Source organism: Lepisosteus platostomus, chromosome 9, assembly GCF_059453375.1.
Source record: "Lepisosteus platostomus isolate fLepPlt1 chromosome 9, fLepPlt1.hap1, whole genome shotgun sequence".
Classification (NCBI taxonomy): Eukaryota; Metazoa; Chordata; class Actinopteri; order Semionotiformes; family Lepisosteidae; genus Lepisosteus; species Lepisosteus platostomus.
In genome coordinates, this window is record NC_142619.1 from 62543880 (window position 1) to 62558330 (window position 14451).

Genomic DNA, 14451 nt, shown 5'->3' on the forward strand with positions numbered 1-14451 from the left:
TGCAGCTCTCTCTGCTGTGACAGTGGTGTGTGTGTGTGTGGGGTGTGCAGCTCTCTCTGCTGCGACAGTGGTGTGTGTGTGTGTGTGGGGTGTGCAGCTCTCTCTGCTGCGACAGTGGTGTGTGTGTGTGTGTGGGGTGTGCAGCTCTCTCTGCTGCGACAGTGGTGTGTGTGTGTGTGGGGTGTGCAGCTCTCTCTGCTGCGACAGTGGTGTGTGTGTGTGTGTGTGGGGTGTGCAGCTCTCTCTGCTGCGACAGTGGTGTGTGTGTGGGGTGTGCAGCTCTCTCTGCTGCGACAGTGGTGTGTGTGTGTGTGTGTGGGGTGTGCAGCTCTCTCTGCTGCGACAGTGGTGTGTGTGTGTGTGTGTGTGGGGTGTGCAGCTCTCTCTGCTGCGACAGTGGTGTGTGTGTGTGTGTGTGGGGTGTGCAGCTCTCTCTGCTGCGACAGTGGTGTGTGTGTGTGTGTGTGGGGTGCGCAGCTCTCTCTGCTGCGACAGTGGTGTGTGTGTGTGTGTGTGGGGTGTGCAGCTCTCTCTGCTGTGACAGTGGTGTGTGTGTGTGGGGTGTGCAGCTCTCTCTGCTGCGACAGTGGTGTGTGTGTGTGGGGTGTGCAGCTCTCTCTGCTGCGACAGTGGTGTGTGTGTGTGTGTGGGGTGTGCAGCTCTCTCTGCTGCGACAGTGGTGTGTGTGTGTGTGTGGGGTGTGCAGCTCTCTCTGCTGCGACAGTGGTGTGTGTGTGTGTGGGGTGTGCAGCTCTCTCTGCTGCGACAGTGGTGTGTGTGTGTGGGGTGTGCAGCTCTCTCTGCTGCAACTGTGGTGTGTGTGTGGGGTGTGCAGCTCTCTCTGCTGTGACAGTGGTGTGTGTGTGTGTGGGGTGTGCAGCTCTCTCTGCTGTGACAGTGGTGTGTGTGTGTGTGGGGGTGTGCAGCTCTCTCTGCTGCGACAGTGGTGTGTGTGTGTGTGGGGTGTGCAGCTCTCTCTGCTGCGACAGTGGTGTGTGTGTGTGGGGTGTGCAGCTCTCTCTGCTGCGACAGTGGTGTGTGTGTGTGTGGGGTGTGCAGCTCTCTCTGCTGCGACAGTGGTGTGTGTGTGTGTGTGTGGGGTGTGCAGCTCTCTCTGCTGCGACAGTGGTGTGTGTGTGTGGGGTGTGCAGCTCTCTCTGCTGCGACAGTGGTGTGTGTGTGTGTGTGTGGGGTGTGCAGCTCTCTCTGCTGCGACAGTGGTGTGTGTGTGTGTGTGTGGGGTGTGCAGCTCTCTCTGCTGCGACAGTGGTGTGTGTGTGTGTGTGTGTGGGGTGTGCAGCTCTCTCTGCTGCGACAGTGGTGTGTGTGTGTGGGGTGTGCAGCTCTCTCTGCTGCGACAGTGGTGTGTGTGTGTGGGGTGTGCAGCTCTCTCTGCTGTGACAGTGGTGTGTGTGTGTGGGGTGTGCAGCTCTCTCTGCTGCGACAGTGGTGTGTGTGTGTGGGGTGTGCAGCTCTCTCTGCTGCGACAGTGGTGTGTGTGTGGGGTGTGCAGCTCTCTCTGCTGCGACAGTGGTGTGTGTGTGTGTGTGTGGGGTGTGCAGCTCTCTCTGCTGCGACAGTGGTGTGTGTGTGTGGGGTGTGCAGCTCTCTCTGCTGTGACAGTGGTGTGTGTGTGGGGTGTGCAGCTCTCTCTGCTGTGACAGTGGTGTGTGTGTGTGTGGGGTGTGCAGCTCTCTCTGCTGTGACAGTGGTGTGTGTGTGTGTGTGGGGTGTGCAGCTCTCTCTGCTGCGACAGTGGTGTGTGTGTGGGGTGTGCAGCTCTCTCTGCTGTGACAGTGGTGTGTGTGTGTGGGGTGTGCAGCTCTCTCTGCTGTGACAGTGGTGTGTGTGTGTGGGGTGTGCAGCTCTCTCTGCTGCGACAGTGGTGTGTGTGTGGGGTGTGCAGCTCTCTCTGCTGTGACAGTGGTGTGTGTGTGTGTGGGGTGTGCAGCTCTCTCTGCTGTGACAGTGGTGTGTGTGTGTGTGTGTGGGGTGTGCAGCTCTCTCTGCTGCGACAGTGGTGTGTGTGTGTGGGGTGTGCAGCTCTCTCTGCTGCGACAGTGGTGTGTGTGTGGGGTGTGCAGCTCTCTCTGCTGCGACAGTGGTGTGTGTGTGTGTGTGTGGGGTGTGCAGCTCTCTCTGCTGCGACAGTGGTGTGTGTGTGTGGGGTGTGCAGCTCTCTCTGCTGTGACAGTGGTGTGTGTGTGTGGGGTGTGCAGCTCTCTCTGCTGCGACAGTGGTGTGTGTGTGTGGGGTGTGCAGCTCTCTCTGCTGTGACAGTGGTGTGTGTGTGTGGGGTGTGCAGCTCTCTCTGCTGCGACAGTGGTGTGTGTGTGTGGGGTGTGCAGCTCTCTCTGCTGTGACAGTGGTGTGTGTGTGTGGGGTGTGCAGCTCTCTCTGCTGCGACAGTGGTGTGTGTGTGTGTGTGTGGGGTGTGCAGCTCTCTCTGCTGCGACAGTGGTGTGTGTGTGTGTGTGGGGTGTGTGTGTGTGTGTGTGGGGTGTGCAGGAGTACCTCAGTCCTGGATTCGGGTTCTAGTACACTGTGCTCAGCATAGAGCTGGAGGAGCTTCCACCTTCCTAGTGCTGTGAGGCTGCTCACTCACCGCACCCCCACCCGGGGGACACCGCTGCGCCCGGGACTCTGGGACGGACAGAGTGCTGGACTCACCTTTGTCCTTCTTCTCCAGGTTCTCCTCTGCAGCTGTTTTGTCGGCACGGAAGAAAATCCTGGCACTGCTCAGAGAGAAGTACAGCAACTCGAACTCCTGCAATAAAAGTACTTGCATTCATATACAGTAGAGTCTCGATTATCCGACGTTTTGTTTTATCCGACAAAGCCAGTCAACATGCTATATACTGTACTGTGCGCATGCTTCATACTGTAGGGCCCTGGCCGGACCCTCGCCGGGCCCTCGCCGGACCGCCATGTGTGCGCATAGCTAAGAAGAGGGTGCAGCTGCTAGAGAGCCACAGTATTTCGCCCAATCCCACGCTGCTCTGTCTCTCAGTGCGTCCCATACTGCCCCTGACGCACTGTAGCTGCGCTGGCTCGTTCGCGCCCGTGGTTTATTTTCGCCCTGCACATACAGTGATTGCGTTTTGTCTTTCCTGTTGTATTTTCCCTTAATGTAGTTGTATTCTAGAAGCACGCCCAGCGAGAGGGGAAGAAAGGAGCTCTCTCAATCGGGATCAGTCGCAGCGAAGGGGGTCCAGGCTCTCGGAGCGGCACGAGCCGAGGAGACTGCTACCGATGTCGTCACGAAGACGCTGGCGAGACCAGGAAGGACCGCAAGAAAGAGCGGCACATCTGGGAAACAGATTCCAAACTCTCGGTTTTTTAACAATAACTAACAATAGTTCTGTACTCAGTTATTTTTGTGTGACAGTAGATTAATAGACCAGATTTCATACTTCTACTGCACTTCCATTAATCTATGATTTGTCTACTCAGTTGCCACATGATCCGACATTTTCGATTATCCGACATACTATCGGTCCCCGTTTGGTTCGGATAATCGGGACTCTACTGTTCAGTACATTCACATATTCTCTGCATCCTCCAATGGCCAGTAGGAGGGGGGCTGGTTCCCCCCCCCCACCGAGGGACCGCCGCAGGACCGCTCCTCCCACAGCCCAGCGTCCCCTGTGACTGTCACGATACTGCGGCACTGGATTGGGAATTCTGTTTGATCCCCGAGATCAGAGCTGCTGGCCTGTGACCGGTCCCGTTACCTGCAGGTACACGTCCAGCCGCTTCTGCGTCAGGTTCATGGTCTGCATCAGCTTCTCGTCTTGGCTGGTGGCCTGGACGTGCTGCTCCTTGACGACAGCGTTCATCTCCTTCAGGTACTTCTCGCGCACCGCCTGGAACCAGTGCAGCGAGTCGAACTCCTGGTACTGATCCAGCAGCTTCAGGATGTAGGCCACACCTGCACAGCACACACACAGGGGAGCTCCGTCAGTACGGGGGGGTCTGAAAGCTCAGACTATTCCACAGCTGCGTGGTTCCAAAATCGACAGGACGGCAGTGGAGAACCAGCGGGCGTAGACAGAACCATCACGGCCCTCCAGCAACATGACGAGATCCGCAACACCAGGAACAGTGTAACTCCGTAGCTCTCCGCCTTAGGAGTCCTTTTCTGGAAACTCCGCTTGCTGGGAGCTGGGTTCGACACACCGAATTCAGAGCACAGCCTCCCCGCAGTGGAGCAGCCCCTGTGCCGGGCCAGCTGCCCCTCCCTCACCCATGGCGAAGCCGTCGTCTGTGAAGGCCGCCCCCACTTTGTTCTTCTTGTTCAGCTTCTCCTTGCAGCTGATGGAATGTTCTGCAAAGTTCACCGCCTGCAAGAGAGGGGAGGCGGCAGCAGTTCACGTCATCTCCCACGACTCGCCCTGCTTCTCCAGCCAACGGCCGCGCAGGAAAGACACCGACGCGCTACAGCCTTCTCAGACGAGCACGCCGATCCTCCGAGCCCCGTCTTCAGAAATTACTAAATAACATTTCACCTGAACTAACTGTTTCTTTTTCATATAATGGTTCTCACATCTGCAGTGACTAAAATCTTAACTGGCTTCAGCCCTGTGCTTGAACAGGGCGGGTTCAATGAGCGCTGAGCAGCCCTGCCCGTACCAGCGGAGGCACGATCATGTAGAAGTTGCGCAGGTGCATGTTCTTCGTGCTGCGGAACTCCGGCGCGAAGACGTCCACCAGCATCTTGAAGTACTCCGTCCCCTCGGCCGAATTGCTGGTCAGGTCTCCGAGCACCGAGTCCAGCTGCCTAGAAGACAGACGCACGCGGGTCAGAGCCGTGTCGCGGGCAGGGAGGCACGGCACCGGCAGCGCGGTCTCCTCGTTACCTGGCGGACTTCTGGGTCTCCTCCGACAGCCCCTCTTCCTTCACCAGCTCCTCAAAGTTCACAATGTCTTCCAGGTCCGGGACAAACCTGCCGAGCACACGAGGACACGAGGCTTCCTCAGTCACTAAATATCACCCCCCCCGAGTCCGAACGAGTCCAGGACACCAGCAGGCAAAGAGGGATTCTCTCTCCCAGAATAGCCCACCTTTCAAAAACCATCACATCATCAGTGAGGTGGACAGGTGTGGTAATGAGGGGAGAGACAGTGAGGTGGACAGGTGTGGTAATGAGGGGAGAGACAGTGAGGTGGACAGGTGTGGTAATGAGGGGAGAGACAGTGAGGTGGACAGGTGTGGTAATGAGGGGAGAGACAGTGAGGTGGACAGGTGTGGTAATGAGGGGAGAGACAGTGAGGTGGACAGGTGTGGTAATGAGGGGAGAGACAGTGAGGTGGACAGTGAGGTGGACAGGTGTGGTAATGAGGGGAGAGACAGTGAGGTGGACAGGTGTGGTAATGAGGGGAGAGACAGTGAGGTGGACAGGTGTGGTAATGAGGGGAGAGACAGTGAGGTGGACAGGTGTGGTAATGAGGGCAGGTGCCTGTGACCTGCAGCACAGCAGCTGATGAAACGGGGCTGAAGACGCCGCTGTACCTTATAGCACTGCTGCAGCAGTGCAGCCCTCCGGAGCGGATCATGCGCACGTAGCCCATGGCATTACCTGTGTGACAAGACAGCTCTGTTACCGGCAGCCATGGGAAAATCCAACACCACGTGACACAACAGAGCCCCTCATGTGGACCGCAGATCGACACCACTGCAGGCACGCGCCCCGGCGATGAGAGACACGCGCACTGCAGGCACGCGCCCCGGCGATGAGAGACACACGCACTGCAGGCACGCGCGCCCCGGCGATCAGCGACACGCGCACTGCAGGCACGCGCGCCCCCGCGATCAGCGACACGCGCACTGCAGGCACGCGCGCCCCGGCGATGAGAGACACGCGCGCCCCGGCGATGAGAGACACGCGCACTGCAGGCACGCGCGACCCGGCGATGAGAGACACGCGCACTGCAGGCACGCGCGACCCGGCGATGAGAGGCACGCGCGACCCGGCGATGAGAGGCACGCGCGACCCGGCGATGAGAGGCACGCGCACTGCAGGCACGCGCGACCCGGCGATGAGAGACACGCGCACTGCAGGCACGCGCGACCCGGCGATGAGAGACACGCGCACTGCAGGCACGCGCGACCCGGCGATGAGAGACACGCGCACTGCAGGCACGCGCCCCAGCGATGAGAGACACGCGCACCACCCGTCGCGTGCCTGCAGCATGGCTGAAGGACCTGGGAGTGATATTTGATCCACGGTTGACGTCCGACCCACATTTTGTGCAATATATTGTAAGAACATTATTCTTCCAAGAAGACTCCACAGGCTTTTCTTCCCTACAGTATTCCAAACTCTACTTGTAACTGTGCATTTCTGCGGTCTCCCCTCGTTGTGTACATTTTGCTGTAAAGCCCCTCGAGATGCCACTTTTAAAGGACTCTCATACATTATTGTTTATTATTACTACACACTAACAGCCTGAGCGGCGTCCCGGTGCGGATGAGAGCCTGGTGTCCAGAGCACAGCACCTGATCGCCACTCCCAGCAGCAGACCGCCCTGCCACACCTGTATCAGCGCCTTACCTATCTGGCTGATCAGCAGTCTGAACTGGTCCAGGTAACTCTGCCCATCCGGGGTGATTCCCAGCTTCCTGATGCCCCGGTTAAACTTCTCCGCTCGCTCAAAGGGGTACTGCCAAGGAACCACAGGGTCAGCACAACGACCTGGAGCCCGGTTTCCTCCATACCAGAACCACGACACAAACGGTATCAACTACACTTTTCATCCATCACATTTATACTTCCTGAATGTTTAGGAATGTCTTCTAATCCAATCGAACACAACTATAACACTGGATGAAAAAGTTCAAGCAGGGAGCTGCATCAGCATGCGTAGGCTGCAAAGGAACAGGTAACAGGTTTATTCCCTGCTGAAAGAAAAGAAAAGAGACCATGTTTTGGCTGTCAAGTATTTTTCAGCTTTATCATCTGACAATTTGCCTCTCTCCCTCACACCTGAAGAAGACTCCACAACTGAAACGTTGTGTCTCTCTATTTTCTTTTCAGCAGGGAATAAAACCATACCTGTTCCTATAACATTGGTTTTATTTACAGAATTGCACAAAAGCTATACCACATTTCACAAGAAACAATTTATTTGGTTTCCTTTCTCAACAGAAATCAAAGGTATTGTCTTTTCCAGCAGAACTAGTTGTTGTTGCGATTCTGTGAGCAGGGACAGGCAAGACAGGGCCGCAGGTGAGCTCCAGCCACCTCTCAGGGCTTCTTTCACAAGGACGGCGTCTGCTGCTCCACCGCCCGTCCCCTTACCTTCTGATCCGTCTGGTCCTTGGTCTCTCTGAAGAAGCGAATGTCCTTGATCAGCCTGGACTTGATGTGCTCATCGTACATGAACTGGCTGAAGATGTAGAACTTCTTCCGCAGGAACTGGTAGGTGAAGTTCACCTGGGGAAGGGGTTGAGACACCGGGTGCTTGAGGTCATGGGAGTTTTGGGCCAGACCACACAAGCAGCTGCCACTGTACCAGGAGCTGAAGGAAGCTTCCCCCCTGTGCAGCAAAGCCCCATCATGCTGAAACATCCACTTTCTCAGGAGCCACGCTCCGTGCTTTCAATCGCTGCTGCCCTGTAGGAATGGAGGGCGTGTTTGTCTCGTCTTGGTGTTTGTCAGGACGCAGCTATTCATACCAGGGCTGACCCGGATCCCAGACCCTAGACCCCCGGACCCCAGCTGGCACGTGGAAGAGTGGTTCGCCTGACTCTGCTGCTACACCACCGCCCCCCCTCGCGATGAGCTTACCGTAGTGTTCATGATCCCTGTGCCGTGGGTTCGGATAGAGTTGGCAATGTGCCGGATGTTGATGGTGTTCAGGTGCTTGTTATTGCTTGTCCTCTCAACGAAGATCTGCGCAAAATTTACGGGATAAATCAGCTTTTCCATCTTTCAGGACTGAAGATGTCCACCCAATTCCCCAGAGCTGGTAGAAGGAACTTGCCTGGTTGTTGAGGTTGTACAGGTAGCGAGAGACGAAGACGTGGATGTTCCTCATGATCTCCAACACATCCAGCCCCTAAAACACAAACAGCCGTCACTCCTGAAACCCGCGCACACCTGAAACACACACCTGAAACATGCGCCCTGAAACACACGCACACCTGCTGCTGGTGCATCTGATGTTGCTTTAAACATGACATTACACTTTGACACTTTAATTTTCCAAATAACTCACAAAAAGGAATCACTTAATACAATAGTGTCACACCCCCCCAGGTAACTGCCAGTCACACAGTGCAAACAGAAAGAGAGTGAGCGAGGCCGGGGCCAGATCCCAGCATCCCGGGACAAGATCCGGGATAAATCCTGGACTCCGCCCCTCCCACCTGTTCCAGGGTCTGGCTGGGGAGGTGAGCCTCCGTCATGACAAGGCCATAGCGCTGGGTGGCCAGATTCCTCATCTCGCTGTAGGTGGCCCAGTCGTGCAGCGCCACCGTGGTCAGGTTGTAGAAAGTCTTGTCCAGGTAGTGGGTCACGTGGGCTGCAAGCACACACACACACACACACACACACACACACACACACACACACACACACACACACACACACACACACACGACCAGGTCAGCATGAGCCCAGCTGAAGTGAAGTTCAGATAAGCATTCTGTCCTTACCACGACTAATCAGAGCCCCAAAACTAGACGGGCAGGAGTGCGGTCATTGGTCACCAGGCAGTGCAGGGAGTGTGGTCACTGGTCACTGGTCACTGGTCACTGGTCACTGGTCACTGGTCACTGGTCACTGGTCACTGGTCAGTGCAGGGAGTGTGGTCACTGGTCACTGGTCACTGGTCACTGGGCAGTGCAGGGAGTGTGGTCACTGGTCACTGGGCAATGCAGGGAGTGGGCAGGAGTGAGGTCACTGGTCACTGGGCAGTGCAGGGAGTGGGCAGGAGTGAGGTCACTGGTCACTGGGCAGTGCAGGGAGTGTGGTCACTGGTCACTGGGCAATGCAGGGAGTGGGCAGGAGTGAGGTCACTGGTCACTGGGCAGTGCAGGGAGTGTGGTCACTGGTCATTGGGCAATGCAGGGAGTGCAGTCACTGGGCAGGACTGTGGGCACTGGGCACTGGTGAGAGGGGGCAGGAGTGAGGTCACTGGTCAGGGGGCAGGAGTGAGGTCACTGGTCAGGGGGCAGGAGTGAGAGTGGACAGGAGTAAGGTCACTGGTCAGGGGGCAGTGGTCAGTGGTAGGATTACCTTTGATGTCGATGAAGTGGTTGAAGAAGCGGATGGGCTTGAGAGAGAAGAAGTGGGCCAGGTCCTGCATCCCCACCTTGAAGGGGTTCCTGTCGTCCAGCTTGAGGTGAGTGTGGACCGACAGGCGCAGGTCCTTCTCGATCTCCTTACACAGCTTGTCCAGCAGGTGCTGTCAGGACACAGCAGCAGACACAGAGGCCGTCAGCCCAGGCCAGGCCGTCCTGACTCGGGTCTGCGTGTACCACCGCTGCAGTGTGGGGGGATATTACCCAGCGCAAGAACAAAACACTGACGAACGGGACTTACATTTCTGATGAAGATACCAAAATAATAATACAATTCTTTATACTTAAAACACTTATACAGTGCTTTTTTGGACACTCCACAAATAAAGGAAAGTCCCTCCACCACCAGCAGTGTGCAGCCCCACCTGGATGATGCGCCAGTACGCTCCCCACACACCAGCTCTCAGTGGGGAGGAGAGCAGAGTGATGAAGCCAGTTCAGAGACAGGGATTATTAGGAGGCCATGACTGGGAAAGGCCAGGGGGAAATTTGGCCAGGACACCAGTGACATCCCTAGTCTTTTTGAGAAATGCACAGGGATTTTTAATGACCACAGAGAGTCAGGACCTCGGTTTTATGTGCAATTTGAAGGACGGTGCCTTTTTACAGTATAGTGTCCCACTAATACAACTTCCAGCTGGGCTGCCAGTATAAAATCTCATCTCACTGACAAACGCACTAGTATTAAAAATACAGTTAATAAGAGTTATATATCAGAATCAAAGCTGAGTAAGTTTTCTTTCTTGTCTTTGTTGTCAAGAGAAAGATCAGACTCTCTTGAAGGGACACAGTTCCAGGTGCCTCGGCACCTCTCCGTCACGATGCCCGCAGCCTCTCCACTCAGACTCCCTCACCTCGTTGAGGACGTCCATGATCTCGTGGTCGTAGCTCTCCAGCAGCTGCTCGGCGCAGGCCAGGTGTTTCGCGTGCAGCATGGCAGGGACACAGTCCCGGAGGGCGCTGAACATGTACTGCAGAACGACAACGCAAGTGGACAGCTGACTGCAGGTCTCACTCCAGCTCGTCACGAGCAGTGCAACACGTCTGCACTTGGTTTTCATTCTGTCTGAGAGGGGCTGAACTGACTCACTACTTTGTCTCCAGTTAAAACATAATCCAAAGTTGTTGACTGAGCACAGAGGACTAACCCCAGTGACTTACAGCGCTGAAGGTCCATAATGAAGACCAGTCTGGATCCCCAGGGTGAGACTTCGTCAGACTTGGCTTCACCAGCATTGAAGTCACTGAAGTCTTAACCACACCCCCACACCCAGGACCACACCCCTACACCCTCACCCTCCCTTTCCCTGTGCCCCCAAGACTCAACAGATGGGGCCGGGAGCAGAGCGCAGGCAGGCAGAAGGGCAGACAGGGGCCGGGAGCAGAGCGCAGGCAGGCAGAAGGACAGACAGGGCCGGGAGCAGAGCGCAGGCAGGCAGAAGGGCAGACAGGGGCCGGGATCAGAGCGCAGGCAGGCAGAAGGGCAGACGGGGCCGGGAGCAGAGCGCAGGCAGGCAGAAGGGCAGACGGGGCCGGGAGCAGAGCGCAGGCAGGCAGAAGGGCAGACAGGGGCCGGGATCAGAGCGCAGGCAGGCAGAAGGGCAGACGGGGCCGGGAGCAGAGCGCAGGCAGGCAGAAGGGCAGACGGGGCCGGGAGCAGAGCGCAGGCAGGCAGAAGGGCAGACGGGGCCGGGAGCAGAGCGCAGGCAGGCAGAAGGGCAGACAGGGGCCGGGATCAGAGCGCAGGCAGGCAGAAGGGCAGACGGGGCCGGGAGCAGAGCGCAGGCAGGCAGAAGGGCAGACGGGGCCGGGAGCAGAGCGCAGGCAGGCAGAAGGGCAGACGGGGCCGGGAGCAGAGCGCAGGCAGGCAGGGCTGGGGCGTAGTGTACAGACTGCAGTAGGTGCAGATTGCAGTGCAGGAGGGGGTTAAAGCTGCAGTGGAGGTGAAGCTCACATGTATTCGGGCTGCGTCCACGGCGGTGTCGTACACGTCGTCCAGGTAGATGGGGAAGACGGCGCGGTGCCAGTACAGGAAGCTGCAGTCGCACTGAACCTTCACCCTGGAAGACGGCGGGGAGGACAGGTGGGTGATTCGCGAGTCAGCCAGGGGCTGCTCTCAAACGCTTGTGGGTTTCATCTCTCTACCCACAAATGGAAAACAGAGGAATCAGCTCAGCGAGACTGCAGCCGCGCCCCCTACCTCTCTCTAAGCTCGCTGATCAGGTCGAGCTTCTTCAGCACCAGCTGCAGGGGGAGCAGCTCCTCGTCTTTGAAAGTCTTCTGTGGAGAACGAGCACAGAAGGAGGTGTGAGCTCCACTCGAGAGCGGGGCGACCCGTGCCTGCGCGCTCAGCAGGAGACACTCCTCTGCCTGGCCACCGCTCTGACAAACACAGCACGCCCAGGGAGACAGCGCTACCGCTGACATGCTCAATACACCTATCCAGTTCTGGGGATCCACCACCTTCCCCTTCAGCCAGGTCACAGGTGACAGGAGCCTGCTCCCGCTCCCTGAGACACTAGCACCACATTTCCCTGATTGCACCTGCGCTCTGCTCTTTAACGAGGAAACACCACTAATCACCAAACTTGAACAAAGGAGCCCTGTCGGCCCTGCTGTAGCAAACTGATCTCAAGTGATCTTTGCATTTAATAATATTAATTTAAGAATTAATCTCATAATAAAATTTAAGAATTCCAATATACGTGTACATATGGCAATAAAGTACTCTATTCTCTCCATTAATAATATAAATAGTAATAAAAGTAATAGCAATTATAACAACAAGTAGATAACTGGAATCCAGGAATGCTTCATAGCCCCCAACAGCAGGCTTGGGTGGTCTCTAGCCGTCAGCCATTGCTGTTACACTCTACTCCGGCTGCTCAATATTCCATCTGGGGTGAACTTGCTCTAAATCTGACATCGGATTTCACAACACTCAAATACACACACGTAAAGATTAGAAGGAAGGGAAAAGGAAAATGAGAAGATCCCAGGCTTTCTCCTGCTGCGCCCCAAAGCTCTGGAGCTCGGATACCAGAGAGTCACCTTCTCTAAACTCCTTCAAATCCAGACTCGAAACCCTCTTCTGTAGAAGAGCCTTCACTTCACCCCTCTGCTCCTGCTGTATTTAGCACCACCATCTACTGTCTCCTCTGTGTATTCTCATCATGTGTAACTTGTGTATTTTTTGTTGTTGTTGTCTTTCTGTAAAGCGCTTTGAGAAGCCACCTTTAAAGGAACTATATCAAATAAAGTTTATTTTTATTATTATCCTTCAGTGTCCTAGATCGTAGTCTGGCCCCCCTGCAGGACTCACCATCTGCGTGCCCACGCTGAGGGCCAGCGAGACCACCAGCCTCCTCTCCTTGGTGCTGGGGCCGTTGAGCACGTTCTCCGCCAGGACCAGCGCCGACAGCACATCCAGTCGCTGCTCGCTGTACTTCTTGTCCGAGATCACTCTCTTCTGCAAAGGGGAGTCACAGGGAGTCGCACTCAGTCCGCGCCCAAGAGCGCAGAGGAGAAGGTTTAAAAAAAGACCCTATGTTCTGGAAGCAAGCCGGCAGCACAGAAGGGGGTAAAAGCAGCCCGTGGTCCCACACTTTCCCTCAGGGGTACCTCACACAGCATCAGAAACCAGCTTGCACCCCTTTCGCCGTTAGCGATATTGTAAAGCAAAGGATCAGTTTGAGGCTTAAGAGAACGTCCCACCGTGACAGGCTGAAGGAACCTTCCTGACCCTGAACAGAGAAGACCATGATGGGGAACAGGCACACATACTCAAGAAGTAAGAGTGAATAATCCTTTCAGCAGCCGCTCTGCTCGCCCTCTGCCGGCGATGTCCTACCTTGGCCGTGGCCAGGGCGATCAGCGCCTGGTGCTGCAGGTGCTGGGTGATGTGGGAGACGGAGTCGGCCACCACCATGGAGCGCCGGTGAAACGTCTGCTCTATGGCCTGCGGGCAGAGAACAGCAGCGCTGACTGTGTGAGCTCCACAGATCAGGGGAAGACAGCTCGTCCGGGGGCAGCTGTGACTGGGGGGCAGGCGTGACGGGGGCAGACAGCTCGTCCGGGGGCATCTGTGACTGGGGGGCGGGCGGGTGTGATGGGGGCAGACAGCTCGTCCAGGGGCAGCTGTGACTGGGGGGCAGGCGTGACGGGGGCAGACAGCCCGTCCGGGGGCAGCTGTGACTGGGGGGGGCGGGTGTGATGGGGGCAGACAGCTCGTCCGGGGGCAGCTGTGACTGGGGGGCGGGCGTGATGGGGGCAGACAGCTCGTCCGGGGGCAGCTGTGACTGGGGGGCGGGTGTGACGGGGGCAGACAGCTCGTCCAGGGGCAGCTGTGACTGGGGGGCAGGCGGGTGTGATGGGGGCAGACAGCTCGTCCAGGGGCAGCTGTGACTGGGGGGTGGGGTTGGCGTGACGGGGGCAGACAGCTCGTCCGGGGGCAGCTGTGACTGGGGGGCGGGCGGGTGTGATGGGGGCAGACAGCTCGTCCAGGGGCAGCTGTGACTGGGGGGGGCAGGCGTGACGGGGGCAGACAGCTCGTCCAGGGGCAGCTGTGACTGGGGGGCGGGCGGGTGTGATGGGGGCAGACAGCCCGTCCGGGGGCAGCTGTGACTGGGGGGCAGGCGGGTGTGATGGGGGCAGACAGCTCGTCCAGGGGCAGCTGTGACTGGGGGGCAGGCGGGTGTGATGGGGGCAGACAGCTCGTCCAGGGGCAGCTGTGACTGGGGGGCGGGCGTGTGTGATGGGGGCAGACAGCTCGTCCAGGGGCAGCTGTGACTGGGGGGGGGCGTGTGTGACGGGGGCAGACAGCTCGTCCAGGGGCAGCTGTGACTGGGGGGCAGGCGGGTGTGATGGGGGCAGACAGCTCGTCCAGGGGCAGCTGTGACTGGGGGGCAGGCGGGTGTGATGGGGGCAGACAGCTCGTCCAGGGGCAGCTGTGACTGGGGGGCAGGCGTGTGTGATGGGGGCAGACAGCTCGTCCAGGGGCAGCTGTGACTGGGGGGCGGGCAGGCGTGATGGGGGCAGACAGCTCGTCCAGGGGCAGCTGTGACTGGGGGGCGGGTGTGTGTGATGGGGGCAGACAGCTCGTCCGGGGGCAGACGTCTGCTCTATGGCCTGAGGGCAGAGAACAG

At 57.4% G+C, this 14451-nt stretch overlaps 1 protein-coding gene across 1 annotated transcript in view; it reads right to left on the reverse strand.

The window, feature by feature from the left end:
• washc4 (WASH complex subunit 4) overlaps positions 1–14451 on the reverse strand; it is a 32317-nt gene that overhangs the window by 2900 nt on the left and 14966 nt on the right. Inside the window, exons 16-32 of the mRNA XM_088646099.1 lie at positions 13158–13265; positions 12630–12776; positions 11508–11587; positions 11262–11367; positions 10162–10278; positions 9243–9411; positions 8372–8526; positions 7987–8061; positions 7791–7895; positions 7302–7436; positions 6555–6663; positions 5513–5579; positions 4860–4946; positions 4633–4780; positions 4247–4343; positions 3735–3931; positions 2671–2767 (exon numbers count right to left, since the gene is read on the reverse strand). Coding sequence (XP_088502225.1) covers positions 2671–2767; positions 3735–3931; positions 4247–4343; positions 4633–4780; positions 4860–4946; positions 5513–5579; positions 6555–6663; positions 7302–7436; positions 7791–7895; positions 7987–8061; positions 8372–8526; positions 9243–9411; positions 10162–10278; positions 11262–11367; positions 11508–11587; positions 12630–12776; positions 13158–13265 — 1999 coding nt within the window. The remainder of the gene's footprint in view (positions 1–2670; positions 2768–3734; positions 3932–4246; positions 4344–4632; positions 4781–4859; positions 4947–5512; positions 5580–6554; positions 6664–7301; positions 7437–7790; positions 7896–7986; positions 8062–8371; positions 8527–9242; positions 9412–10161; positions 10279–11261; positions 11368–11507; positions 11588–12629; positions 12777–13157; positions 13266–14451) is intronic.